The 20,320-nt window shown below is 37.1% G+C and overlaps 1 protein-coding gene across 1 annotated transcript in view; it reads right to left on the bottom strand.

Annotated features, from left to right (window-relative positions):
* Nucleotides 1–2,262: 2,262 nt before the first annotated feature.
* LOC121369961 (protein kinase C-binding protein NELL2-like) overlaps nucleotides 2,263–20,320 on the bottom strand; it is a 39,754-nt gene continuing 21,696 nt past the window's right edge. The window contains exons 3-9 of the mRNA XM_041495044.1: nucleotides 17,645–17,740; nucleotides 11,575–11,715; nucleotides 6,972–7,088; nucleotides 6,505–6,587; nucleotides 4,670–4,840; nucleotides 3,863–4,099; nucleotides 2,263–2,675 (exon numbers count right to left, since the gene is read on the bottom strand). Coding sequence (XP_041350978.1) covers nucleotides 2,583–2,675; nucleotides 3,863–4,099; nucleotides 4,670–4,840; nucleotides 6,505–6,587; nucleotides 6,972–7,088; nucleotides 11,575–11,715; nucleotides 17,645–17,740 — 938 coding nt within the window. The 3' untranslated portion in view covers nucleotides 2,263–2,582. The remainder of the gene's footprint in view (nucleotides 2,676–3,862; nucleotides 4,100–4,669; nucleotides 4,841–6,504; nucleotides 6,588–6,971; nucleotides 7,089–11,574; nucleotides 11,716–17,644; nucleotides 17,741–20,320) is intronic.

Raw genomic sequence — 20,320 nt, forward strand, 5'->3', positions numbered from 1 at the left:
CATCATGAAAGGCATGATGTAGTAATGGTTCCATTGATGAATTTAAAACCATAAAAACTGTTTTAAAAAACAACAACCTGTGTTAGAACCATAGTTGAATTTGAATTTGCTATAAAAGAAATCTTGCATTACAGTAATCCAGTGACAGATGTTGACACTATGTTGCAGGAATCTTAGGTACCATCCTTACAGACAATGAATGGCTTGTACGTGGGGATCCCACCACTATTTTATCCAACAAATATAGTTCCATTCAGACAATGAATGGCTTGTACGTGGGGATCCCACCACTATTTTATCCAACAAATATAGTTCCATTCAGACAATGAATGGCTTGTACGTGGGGATCCCACCACTATTTTATCCAACAAATATAGTTCCATTCAGACAATGAATGGCTTGTACGTGGGGATCCCACCACTATTTTATCCAACAAATATAGTTCCATTCAGACAATGAATGGCTTGTACGTGGGGATCCCACCACTATTTTATCCAACAAATATAGTTCCATTCAGACAATGAATGGCTTGTACGTGGGGATCCCACCACTATTTTCATCCAACAAATATAGTTCCATTCAGACAATGAATGGCTTGTACGTGAGGATCCCACCACTATTTCATCCAACAAATATAGTTCCATTCAGACAATGAATGGCTTATACGTGGGGATCCCACCACTTATATTCATCCAACAAATATAGTTCCATTCAGACAATGAATGGCTTGTACATGAGGATCCCACCACTATTTCATCCAACAAATATAGTTCCATTCAGACAATGAATGGCTTGTACGTGGGGATCCCACCACTATTTCATCCAAAAAATATAGTTCCATTGAAATGAGTGCCTCTTTTCTTCAGTTTATTTTCTTGGAATAAGAATTAGGTTATGTAGTAGTGAAAGGGAGTCCAAGTCACATAATTATTGTGAAAAAAACAAGGTTGATTCCTGCATCTAGAACTCAACGCCATATGTGTAGTATGTTGCCTATCTACTGAAGTTTAATAAGAGTTGCTTCCCTTGTCAGACCCTTCAAAGTAAAGAGTGGTAAGGTTGGTAGGTACTGGGTTTGCAGCCCGTTACCGGCTCCCACCCAGAGCAAGTTTTAATGACTCAGTGGGTAGGTGTAAGACCACTACATCCTCTTCTCTCTCACTAACAACTAACCCACTGTCCTGGACATACAGCCCAGATAGGACAGCGTGCTTGAACCTTAATTTGATAAAAGCACGAAAATTAGTTGAAATGAAATGAGTGGTAATATTTTGAACAGCAAGACTTAGTGGTGAACTTGTTATTTGATTTGTTTAGTAGAATATTGTCACAGGGGGCAACTCTCTTCTTCTATGGTAGAAAGATAAACATTGTTTTGCTGCTTTAATTGTTACACAGATTCATGTTTGTAAAAACAACAGTGGTGAGATACCTGCACCCCATGTGTGTCTCTGCCCCGGATTAGGCCCCTGGCCTCCAGAGGCCGAACCTTGGGACGGACATGTTTGAAACCCTCGTGGTATATGAGCATGTTAAAATATTATCGCATCGCACCATGTGTGTGTAGTATACCACCAGAATAACACAACTGGATAGGTGTCTCACTAAAAACTAACAAGCAGTCATCTACCATTGTCCCGTACAGAATAGCTCAGATTAATGAGGTCTGTGCTCAGGATTACAAACTTCAATCTTAAATGAATATAAACATGGAAATAAATTACTATTGAAAATGAAGTGAAAAACAGTAACTGGTTGCTATAAATGATACATTACACTCTTATAAGTCGACCGCCCAAGTTATAAAATAATTTTTTGGTGAAAACAAATTTGATTGATAGGCAAAGATATATGGTAGGTATGTCCCTTCCATAACAAATGTACATGTATTTTATATTTGTTTGTAAGTGTCTTTGGTGTCCTCTATAGATAGCTTCAGCTGCAACAGACATTTTCTCATGAACAATGGAATACCATGATGTTTATAAATTATTCCATAATATTAAACTAATGTTTTATTTTTTTATTTTATCCAATTTTAAAAAATAATTTACCATACAAAATGAATATCCAACAATCGACATTTTGTAGATGGATTACATGCAACTGGTTTTGTCCATAATGTGCAATCCACATTAAAATGAATTTATGAAAATAGATAACTTATGATAAAAACATGATGTATGTAAACTTTATTCAATCATGTATAAAACAGAACCAGATTTTTTTTTGTGTGTGACATTTTAGCATGAAATACCTATTTAAAATGAGAAGAAAAAACAGAAAAAATCATAATGGTTGTGTCATAATTTTGACAATCACAAACATTCTTCATTTTACCACCAATTTTTTTTACTAATTATTTCATGAATATAAAACAAGCTACTGAGTCTGAATAAAAAAAACTAATTTAATTATGCAAGTTTGTATATTGTAAATGTTTACAGTGTATGTATTCATATAAAAAGCATTTTCTTAAAAAAAATAAAAATAATAATCTACAGCTATAATCATGATTTTGAACATGTAATAAACTGGTTGTTGCTGGTGCTGTGTAGTTCTCTCTGTCTCTGGCACTTGGTCTATCCCAGTGTAATCTGGTTCACCGGGTCCACGGGAGGGAGACCTTTTTCGGCAGAACAAGTCTGGTTAAAGGAGCAACATATGTGGCCAGCCTGGAATAGAAAAGTCCGAGTGTAATACACATACATTGTATTAACAAAATGATGGAAAAATAAAATACCAATGATACAAAGTTTGACAGTTAAATAAGGAGTATACAGACCTATAGTCCATCCCATCATTCTATAAAAATGTTTTTTTGCTATTAATTTCAATTTTGTTTGATGTACAATAAAAGTAAAAGTGTTTTAAAAATAAAAAAAAGCATCCTATTTTTGTGTGTAATTTACAAATATATTGGCTCAGAAATAAATAACTTGTAGTAAATTTCATAGTATGAAAAAAGGCATTCCCTATGGGACGGACTATACGCATGCATTCAGAAATTTGTCAGTATCTGTGAAATGAGTAACCTTAGAAATGAAAATCTACCATCTTCTGTGACCAGAGCCCCGTTCCACAAAGCGATGTTAGTGCCAAGATCACGGTAAGTGCATATGTTAGCTGTCCAGTTACGGTGATCTTAGAGCTAAGATCGCTTCGTGGAATGGGGTCCAGGTGGTTAAGCCATCAGACTTAAGGCTTGTAGGTATTGGGTTCACGTTGTAGTACTGGCTGCCACTCACAGTGAGTTTTTAATAGGTCAGTGAAAGAATGTAAGGCCAGTATACTGATTTCTCTCCCACTAACTGACTGCTAATAACTAACCATTCAATCCTGTGCTAGAGAGACAGCCCAGATAGCCAAACTGTGCACCCAGAACAGAATGCTTACATTTTTGTTAAAAATAAGCATTAAAAAATCAAGTTGAAATGAATAAAAGAATGGATGGATGGATGGATGGATGGATGGATGATAGATGGATGATGGATGAATGGATAGATGGATGAATGGATGGTTTGGATGGATGGATGGATGGATGGATGGATGGATGGATGGATGGAATGGATGGATGGATGGATGGATGGATGGGTGGTTTGGATGGGTGGTTTGGATGGATGGATGGATGGATGGATGGATGGGTGGTTTGAATGGATGCATGGATGGATGGGTGGTTTGGATGGATGGATGGACAGACAGACAGACGGACGGACGAATGAGAAATGTTTGAAACATTTATGAATAAATAAATGAAACTATTACCAGTAGACAATGAATTATGAACAGAAAATCACCATTTAGAAACCATTTTTATAATTATGTAAAATAAATATTAAAAGTAAAAGATGTGAAACCTTACCATACATTCACAGGACGTGCAGGGGTCCGTGTTGAGCACCCAGCTGTCCCCGTGTCCGTACGTGTGTCCGCGGTACATGCAGGTGTCCATGGAGTGGTCGAGTCCCCCGATCCCGATGTGTGGGCTCAGACACGGGTTGTCATCGATACAGCGCGGGCAGCAGTCGCCCTTCTCCTGCACCATGTTCTGACACGCTGCGGAGGGACACTCAATAGGCCAGCAGTCCACCTCGCCATGCTGAAATCATGAAAAACAGCACCAATTATAGTAGGTTAATGAACTGAGTAACTGTTTGTCTATATCCATTGGTTTGTTCATTTATTTATTTATCCATCCATTCACCCACCCATTCATCTATCCATCTTTCCATTTGTTCATCCACCCACTCATCCTCCCACCAACCCATCCATCCATCCACATACCAACCTTGAACCCACCCACCCATCTATTTATCCATCCGTCTACCAATACTTCCATCCATCCATCTTTTTATTCATCCTTCCATCAATCCATCTTTTTATTCATCCATCTATCCATACATCCATCCACAAACCAATCTCTAACCCATACATTCATCTATCCATTCATCAACAAACCACCAACTCTATACCCATCCATCCACAAACCACCCATCCATCTTTCCATCCATCCACAAACCAATCCATGCATCCATCCAACCCAGAACCCTGACAGCAAATCCACCTACATGTATTCCTTCTACGTATCTATCCATTAAAAGAACAAAAAAACTAAAAATAATCATCTTTATTACTGTGTACTAGAAGAATATAGAGCATCAGTTATTACCAGACATTCACAGGTTTGACACTGGAAGATCCACTGTTCTCCATTCTGCATGAGCAGCTCAAACTCCTGATGTTGGCACTGAGCAGACTGGTTGCAGTGGGGGCAACAGTCGTAGTCAACATCGGCCTGGGAACAGTCACAGGCCATCTTGTGGCAAGTAGCTACACCAGCCTGTGAAAAACAACACATGTATGTAATGAATAAACAAGAGAGAATTAGACCTAACACTTCTGCCAATTCATATCATACTTTCAAGGTGTTCATTCATTCAATCATCTGTCCACTCATTCTTGAGGTTGCAATACCAGCCTCGATGGCGTTGTGGTTAAGCCATCAGACATAAGGCTGGTAGGTACCGGGTTCACAGCCTGGTACAGCTCCCACCCAGAGTGAGTTTTAACGACTCAATGGGTAGGTGTAAGTCCACTACACCCTCTTCTCTCTCACTAACCACTAACAAACTAAGCCCCAAAATAAGTTGAAAAGAAAGGAGATTTCAATACCTTTAAAAGAGTTGGACTGTGACAGATATAAAGGGTTATTCATGATGACCTCCTAAAGAACTTTAAAAAAAATTATCTTTTTTTTGGTTGTAATTATGAAACTGACATCGGGGGGGGGGGGGGGGGGGGGTGGGGGGTGGGGGGAGAAGAAAAATTATTGACAGAAATTGTTTTCTTTTTCTTTGACCAAAAATATATTGTGGAGTATCATGAAAGATAGCTGGTTGAAGAATCATGAGTCAATCACCACCTCTTGAGATACATGTACCACCAAGATAAATCAAAGTGCAGCAATATCTGGCCAAGTGGGCACATCTGTCAATAAGTCACCTCTTCAATCTCAAATCCAAAGCATTTAATTAATATAGTACAAACTGACCGGTATTAAGTAGCCACCTGTTCTAAAGTTGAACCACTAGAGCACATTAATTAATTAATCATTGACTTTTGAATGTCAAGCATTTGGTAATTGTGGCATGTAGACTTCAGAGGACACCCACTACAGGTATACAGGTGAGACAACTGTCGACTAACGAGGGTTTGAGTTAGTGTGTGAGTTCTATTGTTTGACATACCTTACAGGTACAGGTGAGTTTTTATTGTTTGACATACCCTACAGGTACAGGTGAGTTCTATTGTTTGACATACCTTACAGGTACATGTGAGTTCTATTGTTTGACATACTCTACAGGTACAGGTGAGTTCTATTGTTTGACATACCTTACAGGTACAGGTGAGTTCTATTGTTTGACATACCTTACAGGTACAGGTGTGTTCTATTGTTTGACATACCTTACAGGTACAGGTGAGTTCTATTGTTTGACATACCTTACAGGTACAGGTGTGTTCTATTGTTTGACATACCTTACAGGTACAGGTGTGTTCTATTTTTTGACATACCTTACAGGTACAGGTGTGTTCTATTGTTTGACATACCTTACAGGTACAGGTGAGTTCTATTGTTTGACATACCTTACAGGTACATTTGAGTTCTATTGTTTGACATACCCTACAGGTACAGGCGAGTTCTATTGTTTTACATAGCTTACAGGTACAGGTGAGTTCTATTGTTTGACATACCTTATAGGAACATGTGAGTTCTATTATTTGACACACCTTACAGGTACAGGTGAGTTCTATTGTTTGACATACCTTACAGGTACAGGTGTGTTCTATTGTTTGACATACCTTACAGGTACAGGTGTGTTCTATTGTTTGACATACCTTACAGGTACAGGTGAGTTCTATTGTTTGACATACCTTACAGGTACAGGTGTATTCTATTGTTTGACATACCTTACAGGAACAGATGAGTTCTATTGTTTGACATACCTTACAGGTACAGGTGAGGCAGCTGTCAACTGACGACTGCCAGGTATCTCCATCACTGTGTTCAGCCCCCTCAAAGAGACAGGCTATAAATACAAACAATTAGAAACCACACATACACAAGTCAAACAATAAACTACAATTTATACTTAATTATTTTATACAAATTCAAACATTGTGTAAGTTTAAAACTTAAAAGAAAACACACCCCGCAGGTATATTGGGATTCTTTTATTTAGAAACAGTGTTTGTTTTAGCAATTATAAAAATCAATAAAATCAAATTATAAATTTTAAAACTTTATTCATTCATATTTCTGATTATTTACACAAAATATCTGTTAAAGGCACTTAAAAGTATATAAAGTATCAGTAATATATTAATTTAGTCCAAGTATCTGCAGTTAATGAAACTGTAAAGAACTTTATAGATCTATTGTCAACCAAATATCTAAACATCAAATATCTTACTTTCCAGACATGTGTTGGTGTTTTTGCACTTGCATTCGTAGCTTCCTTCTGTGTTCACACATTGCATGCTGGGATGACAAGTATGGCCGCCACCTTCACCAATACATTCATTAATATCTAAAATTAAAAAAAGAAAAAGAAAAAAAGTTAACTAAATTATGTAATTTTATGAGAAAAAAAAAATGTTCACAAACTTTTCCTCTCCAAATAAAGCAATCTGAAATATGACACAGTTATGACTTTTTTTAATTCCGATCGTTCACAATATGAAGTAAAATTATGCTGAATGTGTTAGTCATAGATGAAGTAAATATGAACTTCATCAGTCCATACTGAAAACTATTTCACAGATTTTGTTATAAAATTATAGTTTATAAAAGTAAATGTGTTCTCTTGTATACAAATGTTGTAAGAAATAAAACTTACGTAATATAAACTATCAGCCATGATTAAATTATTTGCCTTATACTTGATATACAAAAATTAATATAAACATATAAAAATTTATCTTTTTTCCTTATTTCTGTTTATATTTCTAGAGTTTAAAATACCAATTTCATTCTGTTTTAATATTACCGGTACTTACGTAGATCTGAAAGTTAAGATTGTAAAATGTGAATATCAATCTGTAGGGTTTAAAACCCCCTAAAAAAACCCTACAAATATAGTAGGACCATTGAAGAATAACATAAAAACAAAAATTCCTTCAATACAAAAACTACTAACATAAGTATTTACACAAACACTGAAGAATATTTCTATGCTAACACACAACATTTACTTAGAAACATGCAACAATAAAAGACTGGGAAAGATGAACCAAAATTTAAGCATTAAAAGAAACTCTAGCCACAGAAACTACTGCTAAAATATTTTAGAAATATACAGGTAATGATGTGCTCATGTGTGCATATTATTGGACATTTTAAATAAGCGCTACCAAAATTTTAACAGTACAATGGCAAAAGTACATGCACAAGACCATGATCCAACTACAACGTGGTACACATAAATGTACAGATATGATAACGTAGCGCTGACATCAACAAAGTCTTCTGTAACTGAGACGTAGGTGAAAGTTTCTGTTACAATATCGTAACTAGTATATGAAAAGTCTTTGCCGTTTAAGGGGAGTGATCACTCTCACTCCCCATCACTCCCCTGAAACTAGTTTAAGGAGAGTAATTTGTAGCTCCCCTTAGCCTGTAAATTTATATGGTATCAATGTGGTAATATCTCTAGGATCCACATTAGTGAAGCAATTAATCACTCCCCTCAATAATTTTTTTCTCATTAAGGTTTGCATATACATATTTATTTAACATCAAGAAAATAGTTATTAATTAGATTCAAATTTCCTCATTGCTATTGCTGCCTCACAGGAGATAGTAATTTTCTTCACCATAATTATCAATCAATGAAAGCTAATTTAACATGTACTGTATATTACAAAACAAAATTTGGCTTTAGCACAACCAAAAAAAAGAATCAGTGAAGTAATAGCTAGCCTTAAATATTAAGGAAAACCATCCTTTTGGAGGATGTTTGGAGGGGGGAGGGGGAGAAGGGGAGGGGAGGGAGAAGAGGAGGGGAGGGAGAGGCAGAAGGGGGGTGAGAGGAGGGGAAGAGAAAGGGAGAACAGGTGGGGAAGGCAAAGGAGGGAGGCAACATTTGGAGATGGGAGGAAAGGAGGGAGAGGTTCTGTTGCTGTGGAAAATGATGATAGCATGACCTTAAAATAAGCATTGGCAGGGCACAGTGGCCTGTACACACTCTTCTGTTGGTACGTGTCAATAGTGAATCATCATTATGATCGATATATTATGAATACTCTCTACCAGATGGAAAAAAGTTTGGTATGACTAGTCGTTCTTGATTTTCTTATCATTAATAACTAAAACCCTCTAGCAGAGTTTTTGAAGAATAAGGAGTTGCTCCCCTTAGTCCACCGAATAGCCATTACATTGGTGAACAATGAACAAGCAACAGAAATAGACTGGAGTTCTGTTCTTTTTTAACCTTGACACATGTTCGGTGTACCTAACCTGATGAATCATCTTTCGAACAGTGTTCGTTTGAGACAACAACTACTTTACTCCAAGACGAACAACTATTTTAATTTTTTTTAAAAGCATTAGTGATACCACAAATGCCATTAACTTGTGCTACTTGTAAAATCAATTTCATCCTTTTAATAGTCTCACTTTCGGTTAACCCTACATTTGTAGTAATCCCCATGAACAAATGAGAATCAATATTGGGAATATTGTTAATCCGGAGGGACGGAGGTGTTTGTTAAAGTTAATCTCCACGTCTGGCCTCATCATGATTTGTGAGGGCCGGGACGCACTGTAACAATGTAAGTGATTAAAATACAGCTAATCCTCCGGACTCGAGCGCTGCCCATAAACAAACATCAGCCGTGTCTGGCAAATCAAACACTCCTGGGTGTTCACTAAGAATTGCAATTAATAAACATGGAAATTCATTTACAATTAGTGATATTGCCACAAATGTTGTGATTTCATACCACATTAATTAGCTACAGATGTGCACAGAGTTCAAGAATGCACGGTCAACTTGGGTATGAAGACATTTTGAAAAGTGGAAATCCACCATACCATACACAGTCTTATTCTGTCTTTTATTCTTAGTTTTATTTTTCACTTTATATTAACTATTACAAACCCACAAATAATAATTAAATGTTTCTGAGTATAAAAAAATCTACAGAATTTTTCTAGCTAATAATAGATTTAATTTTTTCTTTTCTTTTAAAAAGATTACTAAAAGACTGCTCACTTTGTTGAGAAAACAAATACCAAGTAACAAAGTAATAAATGAACAAAAGTTAAAAAGAAATTGGTATGTTTTGTATTCACTGTACAGCATCATTAAACATTAATTCACATAAATATCGCAATTTGAAGTACTTTGTGTTAATAAAAATTGAAGTAAAAAAGAAAAAACCCCAAAACCTAGCTCAGACAAAAATGTTGAAGAATCATGTATAAAATTAGTTTAATACTGCATATAAAATAGTAGATAGTGTAAGGCAAGATTCACTGCCTAAATTAAGCCACAGAATTGCTACAACATGGAAACCTGGACACAGATGTTTACATGGCCAGTGAATCAACAAGGTCTATAACCAGATCGGAATTAGAACTAATTAAGTAAATTAAGTACACTACCGTTAGACCTCCGGAGGCTACTGCCCTGGGAATAACACAAATTAACTCCAATTAGAAAAAAGGAGAAAAATACTAAACAGACAAAAAAAAATGAAAAACTTCACAAACATGAAACATATACCCTACACTGGCATTACCAATGGTAATTTACCATATATTACTGAAGAAATTCAACTGCTACTACTACATGCATGCTACATTTTATTTGTTGTTGTCATAAATATATCTAACCAGTAATTACAGCTTTAAAATATAGTGCTTTGACAGGATGGCCAAACTGTTTTTTAAAAATGCAATCTCACCGTCTATCCTACAACATTACTAAATGCAAACACTACTAAATGAAGACTTTTAATGCAGCATGTGTGTTCATTATCATTCAGTCAACTGTTACGATGCAACATACCTGGTTAACCAGTCTTGTTGGCATCTATTAGTACACTATGGGCCCAAATTACCAAGCCTGTTTATGTCTAATGTATTGTGTATCTACATACATTTACAATGCTTAAACACCTGCTTTTAAGAAAAACAGGCATCATAAATTCAGCCCTATATTATTAAATAGTTGAGAAGTATTTTAACACTTTGGTCCTGATATGGGGAATGCCACATTTTGGGGGTTTTACATAACCTAGATCAACAATATCAGTTAAAGGAAATTGAAAACTGGCATATAAGAACAAGAACAAATTTCAAATGGATCATCTATTGTAAAAATATGTAGTTAACAGAGTTAATCTTTATGTTCCAGAACAAAAAATGTAATCAAACACACACACCAACCTCCCCCCCCCCCCCTCCCCCCAAAGAAAAAAACAAACAAACAAAAAAACACACAAAAAATCTTTTAAAATTAACCATTTGGACTCAAGCTTCCAAAATTTTCTTTAAAACAGATCATTCATGATTATTGTTTAATCCGGCTGTTATAACTTTGAACAAGAGTAACAATGGACCCGGTTTTCTTGGGTGATCCTGATAACACCTATTTTTTTTCAAATTCAAATTTTAAGTTTTTACAACTTTGAACAATAGTAACAATGGACCTAGTTTTCTTGGAAATGTAGCTTTAAAGTTGGTACCAAAGATTTGAAGTTGTTAAATGGAAAAATAAAACTTTGAAAAATGCAGTTAGAATATCAGTTTAGTTAAAAGGTATGATGAAGAATGGTAAAAAAAAACCCACAAAAATAAATGTCGGAAATTTAAATGTATCAAATAAAACAGATATTTTGAAGGAAATTTCTCATTGGCCAGTTTTACTATGATTATCATATCAGAATCATGCATATTACATCACACAAAACATTTAACTGTGGTGCAAAAATAATTTAGAACAAAAAAAAACATAAAACAAAAAAGAAGAACACAATGCAAAAGTTACACACGACGACAACACGTAGTACCTAGGCAAAGACTGCCATAGTGGTTGTCAGGCCAGTTGCTGTGGAAACCTTCCAGGCAGTCGCAATGATACCAACCCGGCAAATTGATACAAACAGAATGTCCGCGACAAGCCGAGATGCCTAGCGCACATTCATCAATATCTAGAAGGACATAAAGGATCACTTTATATGTAAATAAAACAAACTCTAATGGTAAAATATAGTCTTTTTTTTATAATCATGGAACATATCTGCATGGTCTGCAACAATATCTTCACCAGTCTGTGTGAGATTAAATAAAAGACAACCAAGCAGAATATATTAAACAACAACCCCCCCCCCCCCCCCCCCCCCCCCCCCCCCCCAACAACCCCCCCCCCCCCCCCCCCGGTTAAAATCGTAACAGAAGTCCACATCAATAGAATAGATGTTTAATGACACCCCAGCATGAAAAATACACCAGCTATTGGGTGTCAAACAATGGTAAATACAAAGCATGAAGTGATGAACCACATTAATATAAAAATTCAACAGTTAATTAAAAACACAGTGTAAAGAACTGAGGAAAAAAGAAGTCCACATCAAGTTATGTAACCCATCATATCCCAGTATTAAGAAGATTGAAGAAGAAACCTTTTTAGTTCATTGGTTGTTTTTTTCATTTTTGATTTATTTTCATTTCATTTCAACTTATTTTCGTGCTTATATCCAATTAAGATTCAAGCACGCTGTCCTGGGCACACACCTCAGCTATCTGGGCTGTCTGTCCAGGACAGTGGATTAGTTGTTAGCTAGTTAGTGAGAGAGCAGAGGTGTAGTGGTCTTACACCTACCCATTGAGCCCTTAAGAACTCGCTCTGGGTTGGAGCTGGTACCGAGCTGCGAACCCTGTACCTACCAGCTTGTAGTCCGATGGCTTAACCACTGTGCCACGAGGCCATTTTTAAAAAAAAATTCATGCTAAGATCCATTTAAAGTGGAAGTACACTATCCTGAACACATACCTTGGTTATTTAGGTTCTCTGTCCAGAATTGAGATTATTTCTAGCACCTCACGAGTGATATATCAAAGCCCATGGTATGTGATACATATCAGACTTACCATATATTTGACATCCAATAGCCAGTGATTAATGAATAAATGAAAGAACAAAAACTTTAACTGTTTTGGTTAATGAAAGAAAATTTGGTATAGTGCTGGATCAATACCTTCCTCATTCCCCATTACAAACGTATCTGGGTAGGAGCTGGTGTTAGGATATGTGAACTTACAGCAACCCTACCATTACAAAGAATGGATGTAACATTAGAGCACTTACCATTCTAAAGAATGGATGTGAACTTGCAGCATCTACCATTATAAAAAATGGATGTGAACTTGCAGCATCTACCATTACAAAGAATGGATGTGAACTTACAGCATCTACCATTATAAAGAATGGATTTAAACTTATATCACCAACCATTCTAAAGAATGGATGTGAACTTATACCAACTACCATTATAAAGAATGATGTGAACATACATCACCAACCATTCTAAAGAATGGATTTGAACTTATACCACCTACTATTATAAAGAATGATGTGAATTTACATCACCAACCATTCTAAAGAATGGATGTGAACTTATACCACCTACCATTATAAAGAATGATGTGAATTTACATCACCAACCATTCTAAAGAATGGATTTGAACTTATACCACCTTCTATTATAAAGAATGATGTGAATTTACATCACCAACCATTCTAAAGAATGGATGTGAACTTATACCACCTACCATTATAAAGAATGATGTGAATTTACATCACCAACCATTCTAAAGAATGGATTTGAACTTATACCACCTACCAAAAAAAGTACCATTCTAAAGAATGGATGTGAACATACATCTCCAACCATTCTAAAGGTCAGTGACTTATCCATGACCTCTGTGTGCCACCATGCAAGTCTCATAAACACTGCTGTAGAGTACATAACGTTTTGAAAAAAAACCTATTAACCCTTCATGTCCTCAGCTAATTTGTAGGTTCCAGACAAGACACTGTTGGCATAGCAATTGTCTCAGTTATTACCAGGAAGACAGACAGTTCCAGATCTTGCAGGTTGATCAGATTCCATGATGGTAACCTGTGTGTGGTGTGCCCATTCTACCCTGTCACACATGACACCTCTTTCCCTTTAATGCTGCCGCAGAACACATAACCTTGTACAACTTGTGTAATTGCTGATGACACTTTATGTAAAATGAATAGCCTGTGCATACCCGAATTGGATGAAGAATTTGTTTCCTTGTGATGTAGTCTGTATGGCGGGGCAATAAACAAAGGAGAAAGGGCATGCTTTAGATAATGTATTTGCACAGAGGACATTAAAGCACATACTAGTTACTCAAGGTGGTCTGAAAGACACAATGCAGGGAATTACAAGCAGTTATTCATTATGTACTTGCTAACTCGGTATAAGGCTGGCTGACTTGCTCACAAGTGGTACATCTGCACCAGTAGGTGAACACAGACTGTATGACTGTATGACGGCCTTAATGATGCAGTGGTTATGCCAACAAGTTCTAGGCTGGGAAGTATTGGGATTAAATGCCTGATTCAGAACTTAAACTTAAATCTCCAGGAGAGTGTGCTTGAACAGTGTTCTGATGAAAACATGCCAAAGGTTTCCCCACTGGCTGGCTGGTGTTGTATGACTGTGGACAAATCCAGACTGGCACTGTGCACACTGTGAACAAATGAGTTGGCCACTCTCCTGAATTTGCTTAGTGAAAACCCATACACTACCAGACTGATAGCTGGTGCATAATGAGTTCATATCCCATTTGGGACATATGATTAGCAGCAGCATCCCACTGTCAGAATAATACATACCACAGCTTTTGTTACACCAGTTATGTCTCTGTCTGTCTCTGTCTCTGTCTCACTATCTGTCTGTCTGTCTCTGTCTCACTCTCTCTCTGTCTCTGTTTCACTCTGTCTCTGTCACACACACTCTCTCTCTGTCTCTGTCACACACACTCTCTCTCTGTTTCTGTCTCACACACTCTGTCTCTGTCTGACACACTGTCTCTGTCTCACACACTCTCTCTCTCTCTGTCTCACACACTCTCTCTCTCTGTCTCACACACACTCCCTCTCTCTCTCTGTCTCACACACACTCTCTCTGTCTCACACACACACACTCTCTCTCTCTCTCTCTCTCTCTCTCTCTCTCTCTCTCTCTCTCTCACACACACACTCTCTTGCTCTCTCTCACACAAACTCTCTCTCTCTCACACAAACTCTCTCTCTCACACACACACACACAAACACACACACACACTCTCTCTCTCTCTCTCACACACTCTCTCTCACACTCTCTCACACACACACTCTCTCTCTCTCTTTCACACACTCTCTCACACACACTCTCTCTCTCCTTCTCTCTCTCTCTCTCTCTCTCTCTCTCTCTCACACACACACACTCTCTCTCTCTCACACACACACACACACACACACACACACACACACTCTCTCTCTCTCTCTCTCACACTCTCTCTCTCTCTCTTTTATATGTGCTTTTCTGTCTGTGGGAAAGTGCATATAAAAGATCCCTTGCTGCTAATGGAAAAATGTAGCAGGTTTCATCCGATAACTATGAGTTATAATTACCAAATGTTTGACATCCAATAGCCGATGATTAATTAATCAATGTGCTCTAGTGGTGTTGTTAAACAAAACAAACTTTAAACTCTATCTCTCCCTCTTCTGATGTTGTTGAACCAGCAGAACAAACCCAGACTGAAGTTAACTGATGAACATGTTTTCTTTTCCTTTCTGTGAGATCCACATTAACTAGTTGTGACAATGATACAATTGATAGAGCTCTTTGATATAGCACCTGTTAGAAAACGGTTATCTCGGTAACCCACTGAACAAGTCTACTTGTCTTAACTGTTACATGTTTCCCAGCCTAATGGACAGTTTAATGTATGGTGCCATCTTCAGCTCCATTGCAATACTATATACCGTTCATCACCAGAATCATTGTCAGTGGCGGGACATAGCTCAGTAGTAAAGTACATGCCTGATGCACGGTTGGTTTGGGATCGATTCCTATCGGTGAGCCCATTGGGCTATTTCTCGTTCCAGCCAGTGCACCACGACTGGTATATCAAAGGCCGTGGTATGTGCTATCATCTCTGTGGGATGGTGCATATAAAAGATCTCTTGCTACTAATGGAAAAATGTAGCGAGTTTCCTCTCTAAGACTGTTAAAATTACCAAATTTTTGACATCCAATAGCTGATGATTAATAAATCAATGTGCTCTAATGGTGTTGTTAAACAAAACAAACTTTAACAGAATCATCCTCAGAACCATAATTCAGTCCAGCTAAGGCAAAAGGCAGTAAGTAATAATCAAGTACAAAATGACTTAATGTATCAATTTTGGTATTTTAGAATAAGCATCACAATAATCAGAGAAATATCTTTCTGAAACATTAACCTCTAAAAACAAAATCATTCCACTACTAAACCAAGCCTTTTCCAGATGAGTAAAAGACACAAAAAGTGATTTTTCTTGAATTTGTTAATGCACCTCAAGTTTACTACCTTTAGCTTTTGTAGGGTGGCATTATGATGTTAGTCAATTGATTTTCAGCCAAACCTTCTTAAGAACTGAGCAGCCACCGGTCTAAAAAGGTCACATACACTTTACAATTCTGCCATATTATTTCATTAAATACAGACTGATCTGTATCAAGCAGTCTCACTGGCCCAACGGAGCAACACTGGCTGTCAAGCTTTGGGCTTCCAAAGAAGACTTGACAGAGACAGTGTTTTTTATCACCACAACCAGACTCGCAGAAGAAGAAGTATCAAGCAGTCTGAAATGTCACTCTTCAAGCATCTTGACCCATACATATAAAACTTTACAGTCTAGATTCAAATCTTTAATGTTGTCACATGCATGCAATACATCATATGCATGACGCTACCATTGGAGCTGGGTGGTATTGACATTTGAGGTTCGGTATCTGTATCAGTATTTTGGTAGGGTGATTTCCTTCAGTATCGGTACAGTATTCAGTACTGACACAATACAGATACCGATAGTGAGCAATACATCATATGCATGACGCTACCATTGGAGCTGGGTGGTATTGAAATTTGAGGTTCGGTATCTGTATCAGTATTTTGGTACGGTGATTTCCTTCAGTATCGGTACAGTATTCAGTATTGACACAATACAGATACCGATAGCGAGCTATATTTTTGGTATACTTGGCTTTAAATGTTCATCCTGTTGAATGGCAGTTCCCCTGAACACCAAGTTGGAAGGATGTATCATCCTGTGGAATGGAAGTTCTTCTAAATGACAAGTAGGAAGGATGTTTCATCCTGGGGAGTGGCTGTTCTACAAATGAAGTAGGAAGGATGTATCATCCTGTTGAATGACAGTTCTCCTAAACACCAAGTTGGAAGGATGAATAATCCTGTGGAGCCACAATTCTCTAATGAATGAAATGCATGGCAGTGATTTATGTGAATGCACTATCACAACCTTTTCAAAAGTCTTTTATACTCTGCCTTGTGCAGAGATACAAGCTTGAATGTTTTAATAGTTTTTATCATTCAGATTATTTCATAAAAGTAGCTGATCCACAGAGGTTTTGTGTTTGTTTGTTTTTTGTTGGTTTGGGGTTGCTTTTTTGTGGGGGTTTGGGTGGGGGGAAGGGTGTGCATGCATATTCATGGGTGTCTTGTTGTTTTTGTTAATCTCACTTCCCACTTTTCTTTCCCTCTTTTGATTTCCATCTCCATCTTCCCAATAAGTCCTCCTTTTCTTCAACTTTTGCTGTCTACCTCCACCTCCCAGTCTTTGTCTCTCTAACCACAACAGGTGCTTGTAATGTGTATGCCATAATGGATGTTAGTTTTACACAGACTCTGAACCTTGCATCCGCATTTGACTGTATACATTTAACTGTTATGCATCTGATGTAACCTCCGTAATGTTCTAGATCCAGTCTTGTTAATCACTGTGGTGTGATGATAATTACCTGAACAAAATGTAATGTATCAGTTACAACTTACCAAGTTCACAGTTTGGACCAATGTAACCATGACGACATTCACAAACATTCGGTGCCACACAGCGCCCTCCATTGAGACAGAGTCCATGACAAAGTGCTAAAAAACAACAACGTATATAACATTTTAAAAATAATAATTAAAATGATTAAGCTATCATTATTTGTACTAAAAAAACAAAAACATTTTTAACTCAGTAACTAATTAAAACAATTTTTTTTTTTTTTTTTAGCCAAAACCATTGTTTAGAATAAATAAAAGCTTGTAATAAATAATACCTTTTTCTTCTTCTTTGCTATGATTTTTTTATGTGCTATAAGTGTGTTGAATATTTGCAATTATAGGCATTTAAATACAACAGAATAACATTAGTTCTCTTATGAAAATATTATCATAAACAAGATCAGACTAATTATGATGTGTAATATATTATCATAAATTTTAGGAGCCAAAACCAATAATCACACACAAATGGACTCTTGGAGACTTAAGGTAATGTCGCTTGAGATGTTTGCGTTGCAGGATCAAACCACCTCAGTGGATCTATTCAACTGATTTTTTTTTTTCATTCCAACCAGTGAACCACAACTGGTCAAAGGCCATGATATGTGCTTTCCTGTCTGTTGGAAAGTGCATATAAAAGATCCCTTGTTATTAATGAAAAAAAATTAAGCAGGTTTTCTCTGATGACTGCTTGTCAGAATTACCAAATGTATGACATCCAATAGCCGATGATTAATTAATCAATGTGCTCTAGTGGTGTTGTTAAACAAAACAAACTTTCCTAAGGTAATGTGTATTTTTTAAAAATTACAAACTAATGACAAATCAATACAAACAATTATCAACACTTCAAATTTAACTTAAAACTTCTGACAAATATAAAGTATCAATTGATTATTATAATTAATTTTAAAACCCCCACAAAATTTCATACTTAATTTACCCCCACCCCCACCAACCCAGAACCCCCCCCAACAAAAACAAACAACAAGAAAAACAATATTTAAATAATTTAAAAAAAGTATAACATATTATTCATTGTTCACCTGAATTTTTATTTTATATATACATTGTTTAATAACACATCTACATGTATACTTGTATCTGTATAAATTGGGCGTGATGTAGCCCAGTGGTAAAGCATTCGCTTGATGCGCATTCGGTCTGGGATCAATCCCATCAGTTGGCCCATTGGGCTACTTCTCGCTCTAGTCAGTGCACCACAACAAGTATATCAAAGGCCATGGTATGTGTTATCCTGTCTGTGGGATGATGCATATAAAAGATCCCTTGCTGCTAATCAAAAAGGGTAGCCCATGAAATGGCGACAGCGGGTTTCCTCCCTCAATATATGTGTGGTTCTTAACCATATGTCCGATGTCATATAACCGTAAATAAAATGTGTTGAGTGCATCATTAAATAAAACATTTCCTTCCTTCCTTCTTCCTGTATAAATCGGCATCCTACAGTAAAACCTACAGGTGAGAATTGACATGCCGTATGATGACAGGGTGAACACTTGGGCTACAGACAAGTAGCTGAGTGTTAATAACGACCTGCCATCTGACCTTTTAGTCCGACCCATCACTGTCAATCAGTCTGTCACAGCAACACGGACTGATGCAGCGCGACCCATACAGGCCATGATTGATCCCGTTCTGCCATCGAAACCCGTTATTAACGCTCATCTGCTGGCGTGGCTGTGACATGCTACAACCTGTCAATCAAAGCTGACAGCCTCCTGGACCAGACAGAGAATGACTTTACCACTCACAAGATGTGATATTGTCAAAAGGTAGGGTTTTTTCCCCAATATATACTGATGGAAAGAAATAAGGGATGACACCAATACACTAACAGAAAAAGAGTGATTGCAACGAACACCCTCATCCATAGTGTTAGGAAGTTGACTGTGTTACTGGCATTCAATCTCACATTACTTACTTGTACTTCATACAGGGTGACATGTAGCCCAGTGGTAAAGTGCTCACTTGATGCACGGTCAGTTTGGGATCGATCCCTATCAGTGGGCTCATTGGGCTATTTCTCATTCCAGCCAGTGCACCACGACTGGTACATCAACGGCCATGGTATGTGCTATCCTGTCTATGGGATGGTGCATATAAAAAAATCCCTTGCTGCTAATCGAAAAAAAGAGTAGTCCATGAAGTGACGACAGTGGGTTTCCTCCCTCAATATCTGTGTGGTCCTTAACCATATGTCCGACACCATAAAACCGTAAATAAAATGTGTTGAGTGCGTTATTAAATAAACCATTTCCTCCATTGTACTTTATACAGACATTATGACATCAATAGTGACTGAAATTTGGTCTACAATACAAGACCAATTAAGTGTGACTTTATTTATTTTCTCAGTGTATAAGAAATAGATGAACATTATATGACCTCTTGATAAACACATGAAACTTTGCCACTCAGAAGATGATATTGTCAGTATTAAAGAAAGAAGGAAGGAAATGGTTTATCTAACGATGCACTCATTCATTTCATTTCAACTTATTTTCATGCTTATATCCAATTAAGGTTCAAGCACGCTGTCCTGGGCACACCTCAGCTATCTGGGCTGTCTGTCCAGGACAGTGGGTTAGTTGTTAGTTGGTTAGTGGTTAGTGAGAGAAAAGAGGGTGTAGTGGCCTTACACCTACCCATTGA

This window comes from Gigantopelta aegis, chromosome 4, assembly GCF_016097555.1.
Source record: "Gigantopelta aegis isolate Gae_Host chromosome 4, Gae_host_genome, whole genome shotgun sequence".
Classification (NCBI taxonomy): Eukaryota; Metazoa; Mollusca; class Gastropoda; order Neomphalida; family Peltospiridae; genus Gigantopelta; species Gigantopelta aegis.